General features: G+C 39.2%; 1 protein-coding gene across 2 annotated transcripts in view; it reads right to left on the bottom strand.

Moving 5' to 3' along the window:
• Positions 1-21,934, bottom strand: part of TLR3 (toll like receptor 3) — a 35,700-nt gene that overhangs the window by 1,797 nt on the left and 11,969 nt on the right. For both annotated transcript variants that reach the window (XM_064149016.1, XM_064149017.1), the window contains exons 2-5: positions 8,505-8,802; positions 5,246-5,694; positions 3,504-3,695; positions 167-1,992 (exon numbers count right to left, since the gene is read on the bottom strand). In XM_064149016.1, the coding sequence (XP_064005086.1) occupies positions 167-1,992; positions 3,504-3,695; positions 5,246-5,694; positions 8,505-8,517 (2,480 nt within the window). In that variant the 5' untranslated portion in view covers positions 8,518-8,802. The remainder of the gene's footprint in view (positions 1-166; positions 1,993-3,503; positions 3,696-5,245; positions 5,695-8,504; positions 8,803-21,934) is intronic.

Raw genomic sequence — 21,934 nt, 5'->3', positions numbered from 1 at the left:
ACAATTAACAGTATAATTCTGAAGTTACAAGATATTGAAGTGGAATTTACATATGGGTGTTTAATTATATTTTTAGTACATTACACAGAAAAAAAACCAACTTGTCTTTAAAAATCTGTTAAGAAATTTCTCCCCTTACATAAATATATATATATATGATACTCACTTTTTGCACCAGGGATCCTGCAAGAGGTGTTCAGTAACAACAAAAATAATCTTCCTGCTCCTTTTTATACTGTCAGTTGTAGCTTCAAATTCAGATATGCCTGCTTCAAAGTCCCGTTCTTCTGAACAAAATCTAATTGGAAAGTGCTTGTTTTTTTCTAGAGACACTAAATTCTTAGACACCCAATCCTTGTCCTGTGTTGCATGAATAATGTAGGCATCATAATCAAACTCTTCCTGTTGTCTGTCAAGTTCTTTAAATCCAAGTATTCGATTTACTGAAATATTCCAGTAGAAAGCTATTCTCCACCCTTCAAAATGGATACTAAGAACTACAAAAATGAGCAGCAACACAGTAGTGGTAGTGATGATAAACAGAAGTCTAAATGGAGCACTGTCTTTGCAGGCTGAGCTATCAAAATGTGACACCAAACTACCACGATATTTAGGTGGGGTGTTGCAGATATACTGGGACTGCAAGCCAGGTACATATGTTTGGGTCGCATTAAGCCAATCAGCAAACCAAGCAATGCTTTCACAGGTGCAATCAAATGGGTTGGAATCTATCTCTAGCATTTTCAAATTCTTAAAAGGTGGGCCAAACACTTTTTCTTCCACTGAGGTTATCAGATTTTTCTGAAGGTTCAATGAATTCAAAGAGGTTTGGTCATCAAACAGAGTTGCTGGAAGCAAATTCAAATTATTTGATCCTAAATCCAGGTGTTTTAATTGAAACAGACCCTTAAAAGCCTGAACTGGAATCTCATCAAGGCCATTTGATTTTAAGTCAAGGATATGCAAGTTGGGAAGATGTTTTAAAAACAGAACAGGGCCACCTGGATTTGCATGTTTCCAAAGTCGGGCTAAATTATTGTGTTGCAAGTCCAAAATGTCGAGTTGATGAAGTCCCTCAAACAAGTCTTCTTTTATGTTTGCTATGTTGTTATTGCTGATGTCCAGGACAGTAAGATTTTGCAGAGGATGAAAAGGTGAAGGAGAAAGTGCCAGATTACTACAACCCACTTTCCTCAGCATCAGTTTTCTAAGACTTGGGATGAAAATGAATGATTGACTTCTTAAGGTCACATTTTTATTATAGGAAAGATAAATAACTTGTATATTATTGAGACCTTTAAACTCAGGACCTTTGAGCTCTTGACTAATTTCATTGAGACCAAGATCAAGAATTTTCAGGTGTCCTAAGGAGGAAAATGCCCCATTTTCTATTGTAGAGATTCTTGTTTTAGTGAGGTTGAGAACCTGTAAACTGGAATTGGCAAGTGATGAAAATGTTTTGTTAGTTATTTTTTGTAAGTTTATGTTGCAGTTGCAGAGACTTAGGTGTTTCAGGTTGTTCAGACCTGTGAACATATTAGCAGTAATTCCTGGAAAATTGTTATTATCCATTGTAAGGTACTCCAGGTTGGGTAACCAATGAAAAGAATAATCTTCAATTTTCCCAGTAACTGCATTTATCAGATTCAGATGTCTGAGGTTGGATAATCCATAAAATAAACGTGAAGACAAATGAATGTTATTGTCCTTCAGGTTTAAGTATTGCAGACTTGAAAGCCATTGAAATGAGTCATCTTCTATCACAGACAGAGTATTCTGGGAAAGGTTTAAAACCGTAAGATTTGTTCTGTGCAGTCCCTGGAAAGTTGAATTGCCAATGAATGAAAGCCTCACATGGCTTAGAGAGAGCTGCTGAATGGCTGTGTTTGATAATTCTGTACAAAGTTCCCTTGTGCGATTCTCACCAAGTTCAACATTGTTCAATATGAGGCCAAAGAGATTCCCGATCTCATGTAAACAGCCTGTGTGAAACTGAAACATAAGAAAAAGAGATTATGCAAATATTTGGAAATTTTTTCAAATTAGATTTTCAAGCAGAACTTTAGCATCTACACTCAGATTTTTGCGCAGCCAAGTTCAGACAAACCCTTCTTGGAGTTTGTAACTCTTGTGATAAAGCTTCTAAAAGGTGTGACGTGATTGTTATAGTTCTTAGTAGTACTCTTTTAGAAGACAGAAAGTTGCTTAGTGAGATGCAAGTCAATTATAGTTTTGTAACCACCTACCAAAACATTCACTACAGTATTTTAGAAATTGAAATAATCTCTTTCTTCAGCTTTCTTTTACTTGTTATCTGCTAGGGATACCAATATAATAATGAAATACACAGATATACTGTGAAAAAGTTATCTAGGCCTTCCAACAGCCAAGCAGGAACCCAGTTTGTCTGTGCAAGCAGAAGCTATGCTCATGAAATGCAGCACTACACACTTTGCTCCCACATCATAAATCACAAGTCTCTACATAGTGCTGGCCCTTTGATTCCTCTTGATTCATATATCAGCAGAATGATTAAATACTCCAGAAAGGCTGCTTTTCAAACAGCAGTACTGTAAAATTAGAGCACGTTAAACTAGCATAAAGTAGCACTGCTCTAGAGATGAGCAGTCCCATCTATTTCCCCACATGTACTCTTGGTGCCAGTATGGCCATACATGCAGTCACATGGTGAAACAGACAGGGAACCAGCCTGACTACAAGCTAACCAAGCTCCAAAATCTGTAGCTTCCCCTGTGATTCAGTGCATAGCCTCATTAAAGCTTGTACGAGAGGGAGGGTGGGATGAAACAGACAAATTAGAGGATGGTGGCATTTCCACTCTGCAGCAGTACAACTCTGCAGCATATCAACATTTTCTTATACTTTCAATGTACACATCCTTTACAGATCAATCAACTGGGTAAAAAAAAACAAATTCAGTGCAAATTTAGTATTCATAGGTTAAGGATCAACTAATTGAGAATTGACATATATACCATCACTGTTCATGTTATAACACTGAGAAGTAGGTCAAAAAGAACAGCGAGATGGCATTAAAAAGAACACCCACTTGTTTTTGAAACATGTGGGTATACTTTTCTAGAGTACTACTCTGGGGTACCCCAGAGGCACAAATTAACTTTCCATTTAATCAATTAGGAAGTGAGGCCTAGATCATATAACTAGCCCAACTTACAAAGTATGTCAGCTGTTCACTTTCAGCACTTACAAAAAGATACTGCATACAAGATATCTGGTAAGGGCACACAGAGCTACTTGCTTGAGACCTCTGATTTATGTGAAAACAGCTCTTACTGATTTTAATGGGAGATAAAAAATAAGTGTGTAACTCTTGGAGGTCAGAAGTGATGCTGTACACAATAGAACTTGGACCTCAGTGGATCAAAAATGTAACATAAATGCCATATAGTCTCCAAAAAATAAACCAGGAGAGCTATATTTTATATTTACACCTGCTGAATTTCTTTTGAAATGCTTCCTACCTCTTTCAGTGGATTTGATGACAAATGAAGATTATTCAGTGAGGTATTGTGAAGAAAACTGAAGTCTTCCTTTTTTAACTCAGTGATTTGATTTTTTTCCAATATGAGCTCACGAAGGTTGTTCAACTGTTGCTGCAATCCTAAATTTGCTGATTTCAAATCATTATGAGATAGGTCCAAAATATTCAAGTTCTGTGGAGAAAATGCAAACAGAATAGTATAAAATTATTTTTATTTCATGTAATAAAAACCTATTTGGATATACTGCACTAGAGTCTAATTGACTTCAAATTAGTTGCAATACTACAATTAAAACAAATTTGTAAATGAAAAAAATAGCAGCTTTCATGCTTTTGAAGGAAAAAGCCCTCCATACATGTAACTTCCTTTGTGCTCATAGCCTTAACTTGCTAAAACATCTCCTGTAAACCAAATAATAACTTTATTTGAAATTCCTTAATTCATTGAAAGCTCTAAAGTTATAAAAGCTAAAGCCTACAGCTGTCCACAGTTAAAACTATCTTCACTGTACAGTATCTGTAAATGGAAGTGAGGAAGGTGGAGTGCAGTAGCAGCCTATAAAATCCAGTGCTGTTTGCCTTTCAATACTTCAGCTCATGCCCAGTAAAGGAGATGCTACCTTGAAGGTGACTCCATAGAATGTGCCTTAAGGTGCCTCACATCTGGCATCCATCAAGAACAGGGCAGCAGCAAAACAGGGAATGCCAGAACTTCAATTCTGTTCCCACCACCGAAACTGGCTGTACTCACTTATACTTGGTTGAGAGCCAGCAGACCTATAATGCAAGTGCATTTTATGTAACTGAAGCGCCAAGTAGAGCAGAAAAGTTCAGAATTGTACAGCAACTGGTACCCACACAGTCTCTCTAGCTTCTTTTCATCCTCGGCCCTTCCTTTTGCATGATTCTCTGCCTGGTGCAAAGACAATGGAATAGTCTCTTCCTGTGTTTTGTGCTGGCCATAGATGTTGCAGAGAAGCAGCATAGAATGGTTTAGGCTGGAAGGGACCTCAAAGATCATCTAGTTCCAACCCACTGCCATAGGCAGGGAATATTTAACCACATGTAACATACCAGGAGAAACAAAGGTAGAGTAAAATGATTTTTAAACTTTCTCATTCTCAAAAGTCCTGGGAGACACTAAGGTCAGCCTAAGCACTGGCCTTCATGGTCTAAGTAAAACACCACGACCTTGAGAGTTTAGCGTAACTACTGTTTTCAGACCTCAGTCAAATCAGATACCGCAATATACGCTTTGCCTTGACATCTGCTGCTGCTGTTCTACACAGAGTGATTTACCACTGAAATGGGCTCCCCTGGGAGGTGGTGAAGTCACCATCACTGGAGATGTTCCAAGAAAGACTGTATGGGGCACTTAGTGCCATGGTCTAATTGACTGGACAGGGCTGGGTGACAGGTTGGACTGGATGATCTTGGAGCTCTCTTCTAACCTGGCTGATTCTATTCTATTCTAAGCACAAATTCTGTACCGAGTGGTGCCTCAATGGGATGGAGTAGAGAAAAGGGAGATGGAGTGCATTAACTCCTAAGGGTAGCTGAGATTCCAGTATGCTGTAACATTTGAAGCCACTCAGCCTTTTCTTTAGAAAAACAATGAAGATTATATCATAGGTGTTTTCAGATACAAATAGGCATAAACTGGAAATAGAGTAAATTCCCCATTTATACTTTGTTTACATGAAAAGCATTTTTCACGCTTACCTCCAGAGTTTTGAAAGGATCATTTTTTATATCTATTCTGTTGTATCCTAGATTGAGCTCAGTCAGGTTGGTGCAGGAGGCAAAGACTCTATCTGGGAGTTTATACAACTGATTGTGTTCTAATTTCAGAACCTGCAAAAGGGGCACATTCTGGCACAGTTCTGGTTGCAGTTTAGAGATGGTGTTGTAGCCTGCATTCAAATAAAGCAGCTGACTGTACTTGGTCAGATTTGCAGGACCTAGCTGTCTTAGCTGATTATGAGAAATATCCAAACCCGTTATATTGTTTGGGAGATCAGAAGGAATCTGAGTCAGCTTTAGGTGACTGCAGTCAGCCATTTCATTTTTGATCTGACATTGCTTTCCAGCTGATGCACACAGCAAGCAGACAGACACCAGTTTCACAGATAAGCTGCTCCACCAAAGAACAGCAATTCCCATTGTTTTATCTGCAAAGGCAAAATAAATACAGCACAAATTACAATCATTTTGACACAGCTTATATCTTAAATTACAGGCTTACATCTTAAGCTGAAGGCCAAGCAAGCCAAGTTAAAAAACAACATGTAGTTTTATACTGAGGAAACACTCAATTACTTTTGCCGATAAAGTAGCATTCACTTCTGTGTGAAAGGTTAATTATCTAAGTTGAGATTTTTCTTTAAAAAACACTAGCATTGCCCTATGTAAAAATAATTACATTCGAAAAAGCTGCCAATGCATTACCTATTACCAATGCAAATTCTCAAACATTTTCTGGTCTAACATACATAAAATACATTAAATATGACTAATTGTGCACAAACTCCTCAATGTTAATTACTGTGCTCTGATCTTAACTACACTTAAAATGTTTATGAAGAATCCCTAACGTGCCACTTATTTTATATTTTTGCCAATTTTTGTTTCACAAGCCTGACACATGAAATTCTAACCATCTTTCCAGCTCACAGTGAAAGAAAGAATACCAGGCTATATAAAGGTGTATGAGAAAGTAAGAGCAGACAAAATAAGTCAGTGCCAATCTAATCAGAAAAAGAAACAGATAAGAGCCAACGTATGGAGAAAACATTGTCTATAGATTAAAGGCATCTATCCAAATACTTCCAGGAAAACATACGCATTTCAGAATTTAGGTATTCTACTCTGTATCGTCTGAGCATTTCCACATTTGGGAATCCTCCTCTGTCTGCTCATGCTCTGATCTTCAATGCCACTGCCTATTTATTCACTACATTCCTGATGAATTTCAGACTTTCTCATATTTTATTCAGTTTTGATTTAGGATACATAAGTTTTAAATTCACCTTGTGCTACATTTTTACTGAATAAGGAAGAAAATAATTCCACACAAATCCTGACTGGAATAGTGGTGTAAGAGCTCAGAAGGGTTTGGCTAGCCTGCTGAATCATAAAGCTTGTCTAAATAGCATATCTGATAATCAGTAGTCCAGTGTATATTCCTTATCATTGTCTATGGAATTAAATTTTAGCAGAGGGAGGACAAACACTTTGGGAGTGCTTGCCAGAATATTTTTGATGTTTTATCAGAGAAGAGTAAGCTTCGGTTCCTCCACATGTTTTTTGTTGGGTGTTTGTTTGTTTGTTTGGGGGGGGGTGGTTTGTTTGTTTTGGGTTTGGGGGTTTTGTTGTGTTGTTGTTTTCTATATATAAAGCTCCAGCTTGCACCTCTGAGTCTTTGGGTGTGTTCACAATCTCCATATACACATATCTATGTGGCCTTCTGCCAGTAAGTTTGGAACTTACCTGCCAACCTCAATTTACCAATTAGTCAGCTGCAGCATGTTGGGCTCCCAGAAGACTGTTAAGACCATTAACGCCCCACTACAGGCTATAGAAGTGAATTTAATTGTAATAGACTTCACAAGGGATCTAGACAATCTTCTCAAAAACCTAAGTTACAAAAATATGATCTTTCTTAGTTCTGCATCTCTCACTTTCCTTTGCTTGGAATCAGTTTTTAATTAATGTCATCTAGCTTGGGCAATAATCTAATCACATTAGATTATTGCCCAATAGCAAACAATGAAACAAGAAATGTAAGAAGACATTAAACCAGCATGGCTTGCATAGGAAAAGCTATCAAAATTTACATGTTTTGAAAAGAGTTTTCACTACCATAACAAAACACTCTAAGGAACTGACATAACAACCTGCAGCCAAATAGGAGTTCAGAAGGTCAGACCCCAGCAGAGTTATGTCTCTGTAGGTGACCTGCTCTTTCAGGGGCACCCTTTATACTCCAGTGACAAAAAGCCACATTACAGAGCAACCTGGCCATCTAGAAAGAGACGTCAATAAAATGAAGTGAAGGTGGGGATACAAGTAAGTGAAAGAGTGACCTGAAGTATGGCAAAGGCGTACACAAAGGCACAGGTCTCTGCTGGACACCGCACGTGGGCTCCCACAGCCTGTGTTCACTTGCCACTGTGCAATGGAAAGGGAATGCACAGCCTGACCACTAGAGCTGCTGCTGAACACAGCACCCATGTGTCTTTAGCTGAGGAAACTAAAGGACCACTTGTCCTACCTCATTTCCGTGCACTTCATCTGCTGGAAGAGCAAAGGAAAATGAAGGGGAAGCATGTCTGACAACAACACTACCCCTAACCTGAATTCCTCTAAGGGTTTATCTTGATATCTGTCAAGATCCTCAGCTTTTGTTGCCAGCTGTTGCATTCGAAAGGTGCAAGTACGCATGGTACGCAAACACAGAGTCCTTTGGCTGCCTTTCAGTGGGGCCTGAAGAGCTGCCTTTTCCGCCGGTTTTCATAGTAGCACATTTGGAGTCAGCTTTGGGTGTTTCACGCTTTGTCTAGGAATCCAGTTAAGGAAGCACATCCCTGTTATCAGACTTAAAAGACACTGTTGCAGAATAACATTTAATGGGCAAAAGAAAGGCAGAGTTTTAATGCTGTGAGAAAAAAATCTTCTTCAAAATTTGAGAAGTTAGTAGGAGAGCTTTCAGCATTTCCAAGGTAGAGGCATATCCATCTCACCTGTAACGGTTTTAGGTTTTTTTGAACACAAAACCACTTCCTGCCAGCTGTGGACACCACATCCAAGCACAAGCACCAAAACACTCAATGAAGCAAACAGCAGCGGCACTGACTTTGCTGACTTTCAAGTTAAGAGAAATCCAGAATCAAGGAAATTGGCCCCAAACAGATGAGCGGTGCTTTGGATTTGTACCTCTGATTTCTGCGAGTGTTAGAAGCAAAGATTGACATCCACTTACCGCGGCAGGTCATAGCACCTTCAGTTTGGAGGCATCAGGGGGCTGCGCAAGACTCTCAGCTCAAGACCGCGAGGAAATAAGGCTCCCGGAGCCGGCAGAAGCGAAACCGAAAGCGGCGACGGGCGCCGTGGGTAGCAGGGACGAGCCCGCGGCTGGCTGCGGCGGGACGAGCGTCCTTCAAGCTGCGGCCGACGCTGATCTCCCTCACTCACTACGTTTCACCGACCTCGGATGTTTCAGAAGTAACAAGGGTGCAGATGGCTCCTAACATCAGAGTCGGGCCGGCACTCCTGATTTGCTGACATTAAGAGCACAGACGTGTCACAGATGAGTTCAGTTACAATTTATTACTATTTCCAGTGTCTCTAAAATCTTTGAGGACATATCCCAAAAAGCAGATAAATGCCTGAGAGATTATTTACATAAGAACATTACTCTTTTAAAGTGGAAGCAAAGCACCAATAGGTGCAGAGCCACATAAAGTATCTCCTTCTAAAAGAGAATTTATGTGAGACCAATATATTACAATTTTAGCAGAGACATTCAGATATCCTCTGTTCCATTGAAACTATCAAATAATTTCTTAAAGTGCAAGTGGAAGTTTTAGGTACAGGGTTTTGGTGCGTGTCCTTATCAAACTGCATCTGAATTTACATGTTCCTGCTTTGCCAGTGATCTAACAGTTTCCTGGAGCAGACCTCTTCAAAGAGGAGCTTTTGGATCATAGAATTATAGAATCAACCAGGTTGAAAGAGACCTCCAAGATCATCCAGCACCCAGCCCTATCCAATCAAGTAGACCATGACACTAAGTGCGTCATCCAGTCTTCATCTTGAACACCTCCAGGGACGGTGACTCCACCACCTCCTTGGGCAGCCCATTCCAATGCAAATCACTCTCTCTGTGAAGAACTTCCTCCTAACATCCAGCCTAGACCTCCCCTGGCACAACTTGAGACTGTGTCCCCTTGTTCTGTTGCTGGTTGCCTGGGAGAAGAGACCAACCCCTACCTGGCTACAGCCTCCCTTCAGGTAGTTGTAGACAGTAGTAAGATCACCCCTGAGCCTCCTCTTCTCCAGGCTAAACAACCCCAGCTCCCTCAGCCTCTCCTCACAGGGTTTGTGTTCCAAGCCTTTCACCAGCTTTGTCGCCCTTCTCTGGATACATTCCAGCACCTCAACATCTCTCTTGAATTGAAGGGCCCAGAACTAGACACAGTGCTCAAGGTGTGGCCTGACCAGTGTTGAGTACAGGGAAGAATAACCTCTCTTGTCCTACTGGCCACACTGTTCCTGATACAGGCCAGGATGCCATTGGCTTTTCTTGGCCACCTGGGCACACTTCTGGCTCAGGGTCAGCCTACTATCTACTAGTATCCTCAGGCCCCTTTCTTCCTGGCTGCTCTCCAGCCACTCTGTCCCCAGCCTGTAGCACTGCTTGTGGCAGTTGTGGCCAAAGGATGTGACACAAGGTGCTACTGCTTCAACTATGCTGGCATTGCTGAATTCTCCACAGGGCTCATCCAATCAGACTTAGAACACATCAACACCGCTGAGTTCACCTTATATTCTTAGGTAGTTGCACAGTCTCTGTTGAGCAGAGAGTAGATAAATGCACTCTCCCAAGAAAGAGTAAACTTGGGCTGCAATTTTCAGTTCAAAGTGTTTGAAATTGCAGCCTGCAGCAGTGTTAACTGACTGTACACCAGGAGCTCTGGTAAAGAAGACTGTTGGTTTCTATCCTATATCCTGTTAAATCATTTTTCCTGTTAAATCTGTTGTGGAACCTGGGAAGGCAGGTTGGCTAATGAAGTGGTTAGGGCTCTTGCTTTCTACTCCTTCTTTTTAAACTCTTTCAACAACAGTCTAATATAAATTAATATTTATTTTTTGAGTTCGGACACAAACTTTGACCAGAACCAAGCTCCTTTAGAGCATACATATTAAACATTTTTTATAGAATAGAATCATAGAATGGTTTAGGTTGGAAGGGATCTCAAGGATCATCCAGTTCCAGCCCCCTGCCATAAGCAGGGACACCTCACACTAGAACAGTTTAAGGTCTCATCCAACCTGGGCTTGAACACCTCCAGAGAGGGAGCATCCACAACCTCCCTGGGCAACCCATTCCAATACCTCACCACCCTCACTGTATAGAACCCTTTCCTAACATCTAATTTGAATCTCCCCTCTTCCAGTTTAAACCCATTACCCTTTATCCTGTCATTACAAGACCTTGTAAATAGTCCCTTCCCAGCCTTCCTGTAGGTCCCCTTCAGGTACTGGAAAGCCACTATACGGCCTCCTTGAAGCCTTCTCTTCTCCAGGCTGAAGAATCCCAACTCTTTTATCCTGTTCTTGTAGTAGAGGTGCTCCAGCCCTCTTCATGGCCTTCCTCTGGACTTGCTCTAACAATTTGATGTCCTTCTCATGTTGGGGGCTCCAGAACTGTACAGAGTACTCCAAACAAGTACTCCCCTCCTGTGCCCTGCTGGCCACACTTCTCTTGATGCAGCCCAGGACACGGTTGCTGTCTGGGCTGCACATGCATACTGCCAGCTCATGTTGAACTTTCCATCAACCCAGACCTCAAGGTTCTTTTCCTCAGGGCTGCTCTTAGCAGCCTAGATTCGTGCTTGGGATTGTGCCAACCCAGATGCAGGGCCTTACACTTGGCCTTGTTGAATGTCATGAGGTTGGCCTGGGCCCACCTCTCCGGCCTTTTCAGGCCCCTCTGGATAGCATCCCTGCCCTCTAGCAAGTCGATTGCCACATAGCTTGGTGTCATCTACAAACTTGCTGAGGGTGCACTTGATTCCTCTGTCCCTATCACTGACAAAGATGTTAAATAGCACTAGTCCCAGCACTGACCCCTGAGGGACACCATTTATCACTGGTCTCCAGGTGGACATTGTGCCATTGATCACTACTCTCTGCATGCAATCACCCAGCCAATTCCTTATCCAGCAGTGCTCCACTTAACAAGTCTGTGTTTTCCCGTTTGGTGACCAGGATGTCACGTGGGACAGAGTTGCAGTAGTTTATATTTTTCACTATCTCCCCACAGTATCTGTCTTGCTTCATAGCACCTTTTTTATTTCATTTTTATCTCTTTGAGATAGATTTCCAAAAGGAAATCTGTATCTCTGTGTAAATGGTGTGCAATTTCACCCACACCAGGTGATTTCACTGCAAACACAGCAAACGTTAATGATAAACTAGAAATGCCAGTATTTGATTCACACTCATGCTTGCAACAGAGACAGCAAACACTAGTACAAATCTATCACTTCCAGAAGTATTTTCCCACTAAAGACTATGCCTTTGTAGGCAACATAATTTCTAGCTTTTAAAGGTAAGCTGTATTCACAACAGCGCTTAATCTTTCCATTTACCAAAATCTCTATTTGTTTATATCTAGTATCTTTTCATGCTGTATCTTTTCTTCACTACTCACTGTGGTCTGGACACCCTAAGTGCTCAGGTTCACTTTGAGTTCACAGGAGGTAAGAGTCACAGAAGTGAATAAACACACAAACACACCCGTGTAGGCCACCCTTTTTTTCTTCCCCACACCCAAGAAATATTTGGCTGTGCTGGCAATTCACTTAAAACAACAAAATTACTTCTTTACAATGATCTCTGGTATATCTGTTGTCAACACCTATTCTGCATTCTCTTTCATGAAACTATGTAAACAGTGGAAATAAGTTATTCTTCAGCTTATTTTTTTTCTTGTCAAAATAAGTATATTTTCAACCTCATCAAATTCATTGATATGAAAGGAGACCCTCATCAGAGGACAGATATTAAATGTCTCTGAGGTGAATCACAACAGTCATATACACAAGTTGATTCATCTAGTTTCACTTACAAGATATTAGACAAATCATCAACATTCTTTTAAATGCACTGAATATTCATTGTGAGTCTTCCAGAAATATCACTGGTTACGTGGTACCAGTGTACCTCAGACCAATAATCCTGCTTCTGTACATTCTGCTTAATCATTGTGATCTTTGGTAGCACTTTATTTTATTGGGAGGGATCCAAGGCTAGTTATGCATCACTCCCAAAAGGGTTTTTTAAAGCTTGCCTTTCAGTAAAACTGTGTTGTGTTGTTTTCAGTAGCTATAGCTTTTGATTTGTTTTGCAAGATGGGCAAAGTCTTTCGAAACCCAGATGCTTTGGGGGAACAACTACTTGGAAAAAGCTTTTTGAAAAAGAAATAGCAAATAATTTCAACTTTCTCATTCAGCATTGGCATGGTAGGAGTAGTTTATTTTAGTAATCACAAAGATGACCCATATAATTAAAATGTAACAAATACAATAGAAAAATGGAGCTGAATAAAGGTTGAGGATGAAGGAACATAATTCAGTGTTCTTGAAATGAAAGTTGTGCTCTATAGGTGCTTTACATTTCAGGTCCGCATTCTGTATTGGAGTGAGCATAACAGCCATGTGAATTCAATTAACAGCTCTTTTAGGCTCACTGTCACTGGTGCTGTTACACAGCCCACACTCCTTGTAAGAGGAACAGTGAAAGTTAGGAAAATAGAAATCTAGAGAGAAAAGGAAAAAAAAAGTCCGCCATAACTGCTACCAAAACTATCAGGCTTTCACTGTAGTCTTGCTAGATTAAAATCTTATGACTGAGACCCAACACCAATGCATCAGATTGCTACTAAATTCATGTGCAGACCCTAAACATATGTTGTTTTTTTAAGATTAAGGTTGTGAAATATTTTATCTATAAATAAAGTGTGAAACAGTCTTTCAATTCCTTCTAGCCAGAGGAAAGAGACAAAAAAAATAGAGAAGCATGTCTTATTGTAACTAGCTAAAAATATACTAGGTTTAACAGTTGATATACAATTCCAATTTAAACTCAATTTGTAAGGCAAGTTTTATTGGAACATTGAAAATATGACTGGTTTGGATAGAAATTATATGTACAAAAAGCCAAAGCCCAAGAAAACATTTTATAAGCAAAATGTAAAGCACTGGGCCTGATATGTCTTCAAATTAGAGACAATAAAAGTTTTTTTTCTATATTGCATGAAATGCATTCTCTGGGGCCAGTTTGATTTTGCCTACATCTTTGTTCTTTGAGCATAGGAAATGCATTTGGAAATATTTGTTTGCAAATAAAAATAGGCATTTGCACACAAATTCTATGACTCTGTGCGTGGTAACAGTTGTACTGTTTTCCATTAGCCATACTCAACAGGGGATTTAATTACCTTATGCCCCAATCACTTGGCTGTAAATATGGCCCAGCGGGGAATTTAACAGAATAATTCAATAGCACACAGCCTGATCTGCATTAAGGAAAGTTAAAACTGCAGAACAACGTTAAGGAAGTGTGAATCACCACTTTGTTCAGCACAAGTAAACCAGCATGCCTCTGGATTAGAAACTGGTTATTAGTTCATTTTTTGTATTCTCAAGTAACAGGAACTACCTGATGGGCAGAGATGGCAAGAAGAAATTGTCCACTGTGATGTACATTAATACAAACAAAGGAAAATGTGATACAGAAATTATTCACTGAAATTGTCCCCTTGTTGCAGTAATGAAACTTCACCGGAGGCAGACAGAAGCCTATGTAGCATAGGTTAAGGACCAGGGATCAAATGGAGCATATAGAAAAATCTCATCTGAGACTGCTGTCTTGCCTCACAGCTGATTGCTGTATCTTGCCTCACAGCTGATTACATTGGATGAATTTATTATTCTAGTAACACTGCCAAGCAGTACAACCAGTAAAACTGGGAGTGACAGTCCATGCCAATGACACCCACTTCCTGCTTTTAAAGATTGTTCAAAACAGTCCAGATCATGAGGATCTGCAGAACATCTGCACAGGTCACAGATCCCAAAACTCTACCCACAGCATTATGAACTTAAAGTCTGCCACCAAATAAACATGATATTACACAGGAAAGTATAGAAGTGAGAACATTGACAATAACAGCTTTCTGCAGTAAGAAATTTTGTTATGGGGTTGTCTGAAACACATACAGAGCAAAGCAGGCCAAAAGAAAAGCTGGTCATCTTGCCATATGGCTTAGCTTGGAGTACAGGAAGGGTATACTTCAGCCTGATACCTGAGCATGCTTAACATAATGAAAGCACTGAAATCTGTCTGAACACCAGGAGTAGCAAATCTAGACAGTTCTTTAAAAGCCTTAAAGCTCATTTAATACTAAACCATTTCTCTACCAAAAAGAAGTGAGAAGATACCACAGCCTGAAATCAATTCAGTACACAGTCATTATGACCCAGAAACTGAAAAAGAAGGCCTCAGATTCCTCATCACTCCATAATTGCCTCATATACCTTCCAGTGAATATTAAAGCTCACTGGTTAAAACATACACAAGAAGATAATTATGGCTGGGGTTGTTGTTTAAAGATTGAGCTTTAAGTCACTTGATACCTGTGCTGGAAACTTGTCCATGTGGCAATGTGTTGTATGATTTTTGCTCCAAGTGGCTGAAGTCTTGCATAATAAATACTTTCAACACTTCACAAATATATGATACAGAAAGAACCATTAAATCAAGCCCTAATTTACTAACAAAAACAACAACAACAAGCGGCAAGCAAAAAAACAACCAACAACAAAACACACAAAAAAACAACATCTCCTTGCAAGTGTTTTAAGATATGCTCGGAGGGAGAAAATGGCCTCAGAGTACATAATTTCTATCAAGTCATTAGGAATTTTGGTTTATTAAAAGTTGATATGAGTTCTATTACTTTTTCTTTTAATTATCGCAGACCTCAGGTAGAGCCAAAAGTCTAGAGTGGGGGCAATCCCTTTTAGAGAGGGATTTTTAAAACATATCAATATCTCTCCAGATTCATATGAAGCAAATCCAATATATACAATCACATAGGCTTAGGTCTGCACCAGGAACCTTCCTGAGAAGGAAAAAATTAAAAGGACTAAAATGCCAGGCTGCATACCACAAGACAAAGCAACCATTTCTTTATCAAACCTTTCCTAGTAGCCTTAGCTATTTTTCCACTCTCTTCAGGTGCAAAACTAATTCTCTGTGTTCCCATTTTCATTTGAGTATTTTTTAACAGGACCAAGAATTAAAATAGTAGTATTTTTGACATTTGCATAGCCATGCCTGCACTGTTTCTCCAGAAATGAAAATGTTAACACATGAGCCTAAGAGTTGTGTTCAGTGTATTTGCATTATGCTTTGTCAAAACTTGTCTTTTAAAGACAAGCTTATAGACTTCACATCATTTGATCAATATAAAATGAGTCAAAACTAGCACTCTAAATTTGTTATGGATGTGAGGACAGCCTGTAAAAAAAGTTATTGATACACTGATTTAGTTTATTATATTTCTGTTAAGGTTTTGATTTTGTCTTCTGAATATTTCAGGATGAAAGCTCATTCAGAAGTCACTTAAGGAAAAACTAAGGATAAAGAGACAGAGACAAATAGGAAATTATGAAAAGAGCATTTATAAGTTCTGAGGCAAAATGGTCACGTTAGCATTGTAGCATTGCTTTATGTAGAAGCAGTAGCACAGAAAATAAAAGTAATGCTTCTGGGACTGTCAAGAAGCCTCTGAAGTAGCAGGGTTTGCCTATGTCTTGAATGCAAGCAAATTTTAGAACATGGTGGGCTTCACCAGTCTGTAGCTTATTGCTCTTATGTAAGAGAATCTAAGTACTGAAGACCATAGAATGGTTTAGGATGGAAGAGACCTTAAAGATAACTACCTCAACCTACCCTCTGCAGGTAGAGATGCCTCTCAACTAGACAGCTGCTCAAGCCCTTGTCAAGCCTGGCCTTGAACACTCCCAGAGAAGAGACATTCACAGCCTTTCTGGGAAGCCTATTCAAGAGTCTCACCACTCTTGTATTGAAGAACTTCTTCTTAAGATCCAGTTTAAATCTACTCTCCCTTAGCTTAAAACCATTCTCTCCTGTACTATTGCCAAAGTAAGCCCAGAATAGGTGTTTAGCCAAAACACCCAAACTGTGTTCTAGCTTCCTTGGGCTCCCTCCCTTTGGAACAGTGCCTTTTTCTGTACCTTCACTTGGTGCAATTTCTTTGTAATGCTGGGCTCCCATGTTTATACTGCTTCAAATCATGTACACATGTGAAAATGAGAATCTGAGATACTAATTGTGTACAAGAGTATTGACAGTTTAAATGTATATTTTGAGCTTCTTAATACTTCATCTCAGGCAGTAAGAGCATTTCACATCTTTGCTCTAATAATCATCAATTCAGTAAGTAAAATCAGTCAGAAAATTCTTATTACTTGTATAAAAGTTGAGTTGACAGTTATAATTCTGCTTTTGTATAGATCTCTCCAGCTAATAGCTCTGACTACTTGCACATCTGGTGACTTAAGTGAGAAATGAAACTCCAGTATATCTAAGTAACCTACTTCAGTTCAGCACGGATAACAAGCAGAAGGTATAAAGAACATAGGCTGGATTGCCTAAAACTGACCTCACATTGCCTTTCTCTTCTCCTGACCACACTGAGAAACACACTGTAAAATGAGGGTCACCTATCTACATAAGTGTAAATATTAATCAAATTGATCTTCAAGAAAAGTTCAGCATTTTTCACCTACCTGCCTCGTATTGGTATCTGTAACAAAAACAGATGCATGTGCATATAGAATCACTCAAGTGTCTCAAAGCAGTTGTGTTCCCTAAACTATTCCTTTCTTGAAAGCAATGTCCCTTACTATACTTTGTAAAAAGACAGTATTCATCTCCTCTGGTTTGATTTCTTTGTTAACAGTATTGAAAATAGTCTTTTGATTAAAAGCACTGAAAAAAAAAAAATGAGGCAGCATAGACAGCAGATTCAGGCAATTACATAAGCAGTTACTGAATAGCTTTGTTAAAATTCCTTTAGCTTTTGATGCCTGTCAGCATCAGTCACTTCCTTATCATGGCTTAGAGTTTGAAAAAAAAAAAAGGAGGAGGGGGAAAGATCGATACAAAAATAGTGTATCCATAATGATTTTTATATGTTTTCTAACTGCGTTATTTGGCAGCTGGCAGAATAACAGAACCATGAGAAATAGTTAGTTTTATTTATTTCAATTATAAGAAAGCTAGAGCAAATGCTTTTTTTTTCTTTTTTGTTTAGTTACCTTGAAAAAAATTAAAGCAAGCTTTATATTGAAAAATAATTTCTCTGTGAGTTTTTGGTGGTGCTGCTGTTAGTTGTTTTTTTTTTTTTTTTTTTCCTACAAAGTCCCATTTTTTAGATTTTGCAAATGCATCCTCAGAGGATCAGGTCAGGAGTCACACTTGACTCAAGTCACCCAGTTGGGCCGGTTTTTGTACGTGCGAAACGTCACCACTAGGTGTCAGCATTCACTTTCTGCATGGCGCAAACGACTCGCTTCGTTTCGATCTCAAGCTAGGTACAAACCCGTAAAGCAGCTAGCGAAGTCCTCAGTGCCCTGTAGGCAACGTTTAACCTAAAGATTGACCCTGCAGCTTGTTCAAGATCAGGGCTGTATGTCTGATGAACTCAATTTGTTGAACTAAATTTGCAACTACCAAAAAACAAACCAACCAACCCACCAAAGCGAGCCCGCAGGCTCGCAGAATCTGGTACGTGTACTGCCATCTACTCCTAAGTCTGCTGCTGCTGCTGCTACTGAATTTACCAGAAATTCATCTAAATAACTAAGGAGTAACATATGAACCTAATTGCATTTTAACAGCTTTATAACAGTAATTCTTGCAACATTCAGAGTTTCATCATTATGACACTGGTGAGATACCTAAAAAACATGGGTTATTACTCCTAGAATATGAGCTTTAACCTTCCTCAAGACTGCTCACAAACTACATATTGTATGGTTTCCTGGCACCTGATTCATTATGACAGTGATGAGATACCTAACATGGATTATTACTCCTAAGATATGAGCTTTAACCTTCCCCAAGACTGCTCACAACCTATTGTATGATTTTCTGGCAGCTGATGCATTAAAATTATGGAGCAGAACAGAAAGCTGCAAGCACTTGAGATTTTTGATAACTTCAAGTATCTGAGAATTTCCCAATTCAGTGAAATATCTCTTTTGTCTGCTTTGCTTGATACCATGAGGATATATGCCATACTAAAATGTCTTTGATCTGGTTTATCTTTCTGAATTCTTGTGCTTACTTGCAGAAGGAGGCAGATTTGAATATCAAACACAAAAGGCCCACTGCAGGAACACTGCATTGGAATCTGGACATTTACACTGCTCTTCAAAGCAAATTATGAAATTGATTCACGCACAGTAACAGTAAATCGTTTTGAATATGCAGTATAGGTAATGGAGTATTTTTAAACTTGAATTTCAAGGTAGATTTCCATATTTAAGAGGACATGAGCTGAAGGGAGCAGTGGTGAGCAATTTTAGGTTAATACTTCTGTCTCAAATGACAACAGTAGGATATTCATGTTACTGGTTTAAATACAGCCAAGGAAAAGAGCAAAGTGTGTCACAACCACACAAATCTATCATTTGATGTTCCTCTACAGTGTAAGCCTGGGCAGACTATTTTCCTACCCATTTATTATGTTCCCTGTCCCGTAGGTAGAGGGGGAGCTTGTCTTTCATTTTTAGAGAAAACATGGGCATCTGCAGATAAAATACACTGCATATTATCTGCTGCATTTGTGCACACAATCATAAATCAACAGTCCAGAATTTTCCCAGTTTTTTATATCAATCCTTCCTATGAGATTTTGTCACTGAAAATGAACTGACCGTGAAATCTGGAGCTTCAACAGCCTCCTTAAACAGATTATTGTACTGCTATTTTCAACATTCCTTCTTGTTCAATTGAAATGCTATGATACTATGAAATGCATATTACAGGCAGCTGGGCATTGTGTGAGTTAAGTGTAAACTCCTTTAAGACAGATGGCACCTAAATTTATACAGCACCTCATAACCTTAAATTCCAGGCATTACCATAATGTTAGTGCTGGTTAAGCTGTACTCTTTAACCTCAAAATCATTTCTTCTACCAAAGCCATTATGTAGATACTCAGGAAAAAATAGGGAAGAGGCAATAAATTATTCAAATTGCAATAAAAATCACTTTTATCAAGAAGTAAGACAATTCGGAGTATGGTTCTGTAACTTTTCTACCTTGAAGATCAAATCAGAGGCAAATTGTCTATTAAATCACAGAACCAGTCAGGGTTGGAAGGGACCACAAGGATCATCTAGTTCCAACCCTCCTGCCATGGGCAGGGACACCCTACCCTAGACCATGCTGGTCAGAGCCTCATCCAGCCTGGCCTTAAACACCTCCAGGGCTGGGGCCTCAACCACCTCCCTGGGCAAGCCATTCCAGGCTCTCAACACTCTCATGCTGAAGAACTTCCTCCTCGTGTCATGTCATCTGGATTTTTTTTGCTACAACTAGTTGTTGGCAGGAAAAGGATACATTTCACAGAATTTAGATATTTGAAACTGAGTGTCAGGCCTTGGCATAATGTATATTCAATATGTAATATTTGTTATAAGCTAAATAATTATCAAAAAACAACAAAAATCACAGCACAGCAGCACATTTCACCAGCATTGTCAATTGTAACCATCACGCACACATCATTTGGAGTCCAAAAAACCTGGACTTGGCCTTAAGTGGCTTTACATCAGCACTAAAACTTGGGGGTAAGAAAGCCGTACTGCTCTTACATGTTAGTTTAAGTTGACAACTGGAAGTTTTTACGTATGATTGATTAAAAAAATAAATCTTGAAGATATAGTCCTAAACACAAAACAGCGAGACAAGCAAGAAAGCAGTGAATCAGTAACACCAAGTATGGAGAAAGGTTTTGTGTGATTTTCCTATCTCTTGCCTCCTTTTACAGAGATGTCTGTTTGTACATTCTCAGCGCAGCTATTCAAAAGCAATTTCTCTCCATCTGCAGCCACGCTCCTCACAATATTGACAAGGTCAGTGGGGTCCACAGGAAGTAATTTGCTGAGTAAGTGCTAGTCATGCAATTTACAGCTGCTTGGATGAGCAGTTTTAATTTACAACACTCTTTTTTTCAAGATGCCAACCTGTCTGAAAGAAAAATATACCAACTATTCCCATCAATTCTGTCATATACTCTGCATAAGTGAGAGTATTACCCAGCATTTAAAGCCGGATATAAGTAGGATTGTGTTTTTATATATCACATGAACCAAAACGGAAAGTACTGCCCACTTTATATAATTGTAGCCACTTTTCATTCTTGTCACATGTAATATGAGATGAAGAAATGAGATATCAGAGCTCTGAAAGCAGTTCAGGGACATAATTGGAGTGATTAATGCTGTTGCACAGAAAGAATCTCCTCAATCATTTGCATACAGACTAGATTATGGCTCTTTAAAAATACTTGTAGCAGACGTTAGAACACTGTTCTCTGACAGTTACCCTGCTCTGTTTCACACAAGTTTTACATCAACAAATTTAAACGTTGAAAAGGAGGAAAAGGAAGGTCAAAGGATATAAAAAAAAGAAAGATGATTTGTTCACTTAAGCAAACAAAACGTTGTGTGCACAAATACATTCCTGTACAGTGCCTGGAAACACATCACAGAAGGGTTGTCCAATAAAGTGATCATATTATTCATTAACATTTAAGAACTATTCCAGCATGCTGCTCTGTGGTATGTTCTCAGCCTGCTTTGCTGCAGTTAAGAAAAAGGTCCAAGGTTCATAGGGGAGGGCTTGTAAGCAGCTCACAAACAATGTGCTTGAAATTCCTTCCTTTTGTAGCAGGAGTGCAAAACTACAGTTGAATAATTAAGCTATTGAACTAGGATTTATGCCGAAAAGACTAATTTGTAAGCTGTGCCCAAAGTGTCTGGGTTTGAAGTGATTTGCATATTTCTTCCTCTGTTATTCCAGGAATGCTATGGGAAACTTGCTACCCCAGGTCTCAGCAGTAGGTTTCTCACGCATACCTTTCCAAACTTGTCTCTAAAAACATGAGAGCAATGAATGTGACAAGCATCAGTGTTATGTTCATATGTCTTATGAATACAGGTATTCATGAAACAGAGCTGACTTGAAATTTCTTACAATGAGATTCTGTTTATCTAGGTTACATTAAAAATTAATCTTAATGATTTATGCAAAAGCGTAAGGGCTCTGATAAAACTAAGTAGTGAAACCAGCCAAATGTTTATCTGCCAAAACAAAAAGCAGACTTTATAGCTGTGAAGTAGGAAATAATGATGATGCTGCATAGAAGGGTGGCTCTGGGCATTCCCCTGCATACATTTGCTATTCAATGCTCTAGTATAAAGCCTGCTCTTGTAGCTAGAACTGAGCAAAAATAGAATTTGACTGTGACACTTCAGCATTCACATTATATTCCTTATTTCCTTGCATAATAAATTCATCAAT

Source organism: Pogoniulus pusillus, chromosome 9 (assembly GCF_015220805.1).
Source record: "Pogoniulus pusillus isolate bPogPus1 chromosome 9, bPogPus1.pri, whole genome shotgun sequence".
NCBI lineage: Eukaryota > Metazoa > Chordata > Aves > Piciformes > Lybiidae > Pogoniulus > Pogoniulus pusillus.
Note: the sequence above shows the minus strand (reverse complement) of the source record. Positions and strands in the feature narration are given on the sequence as shown.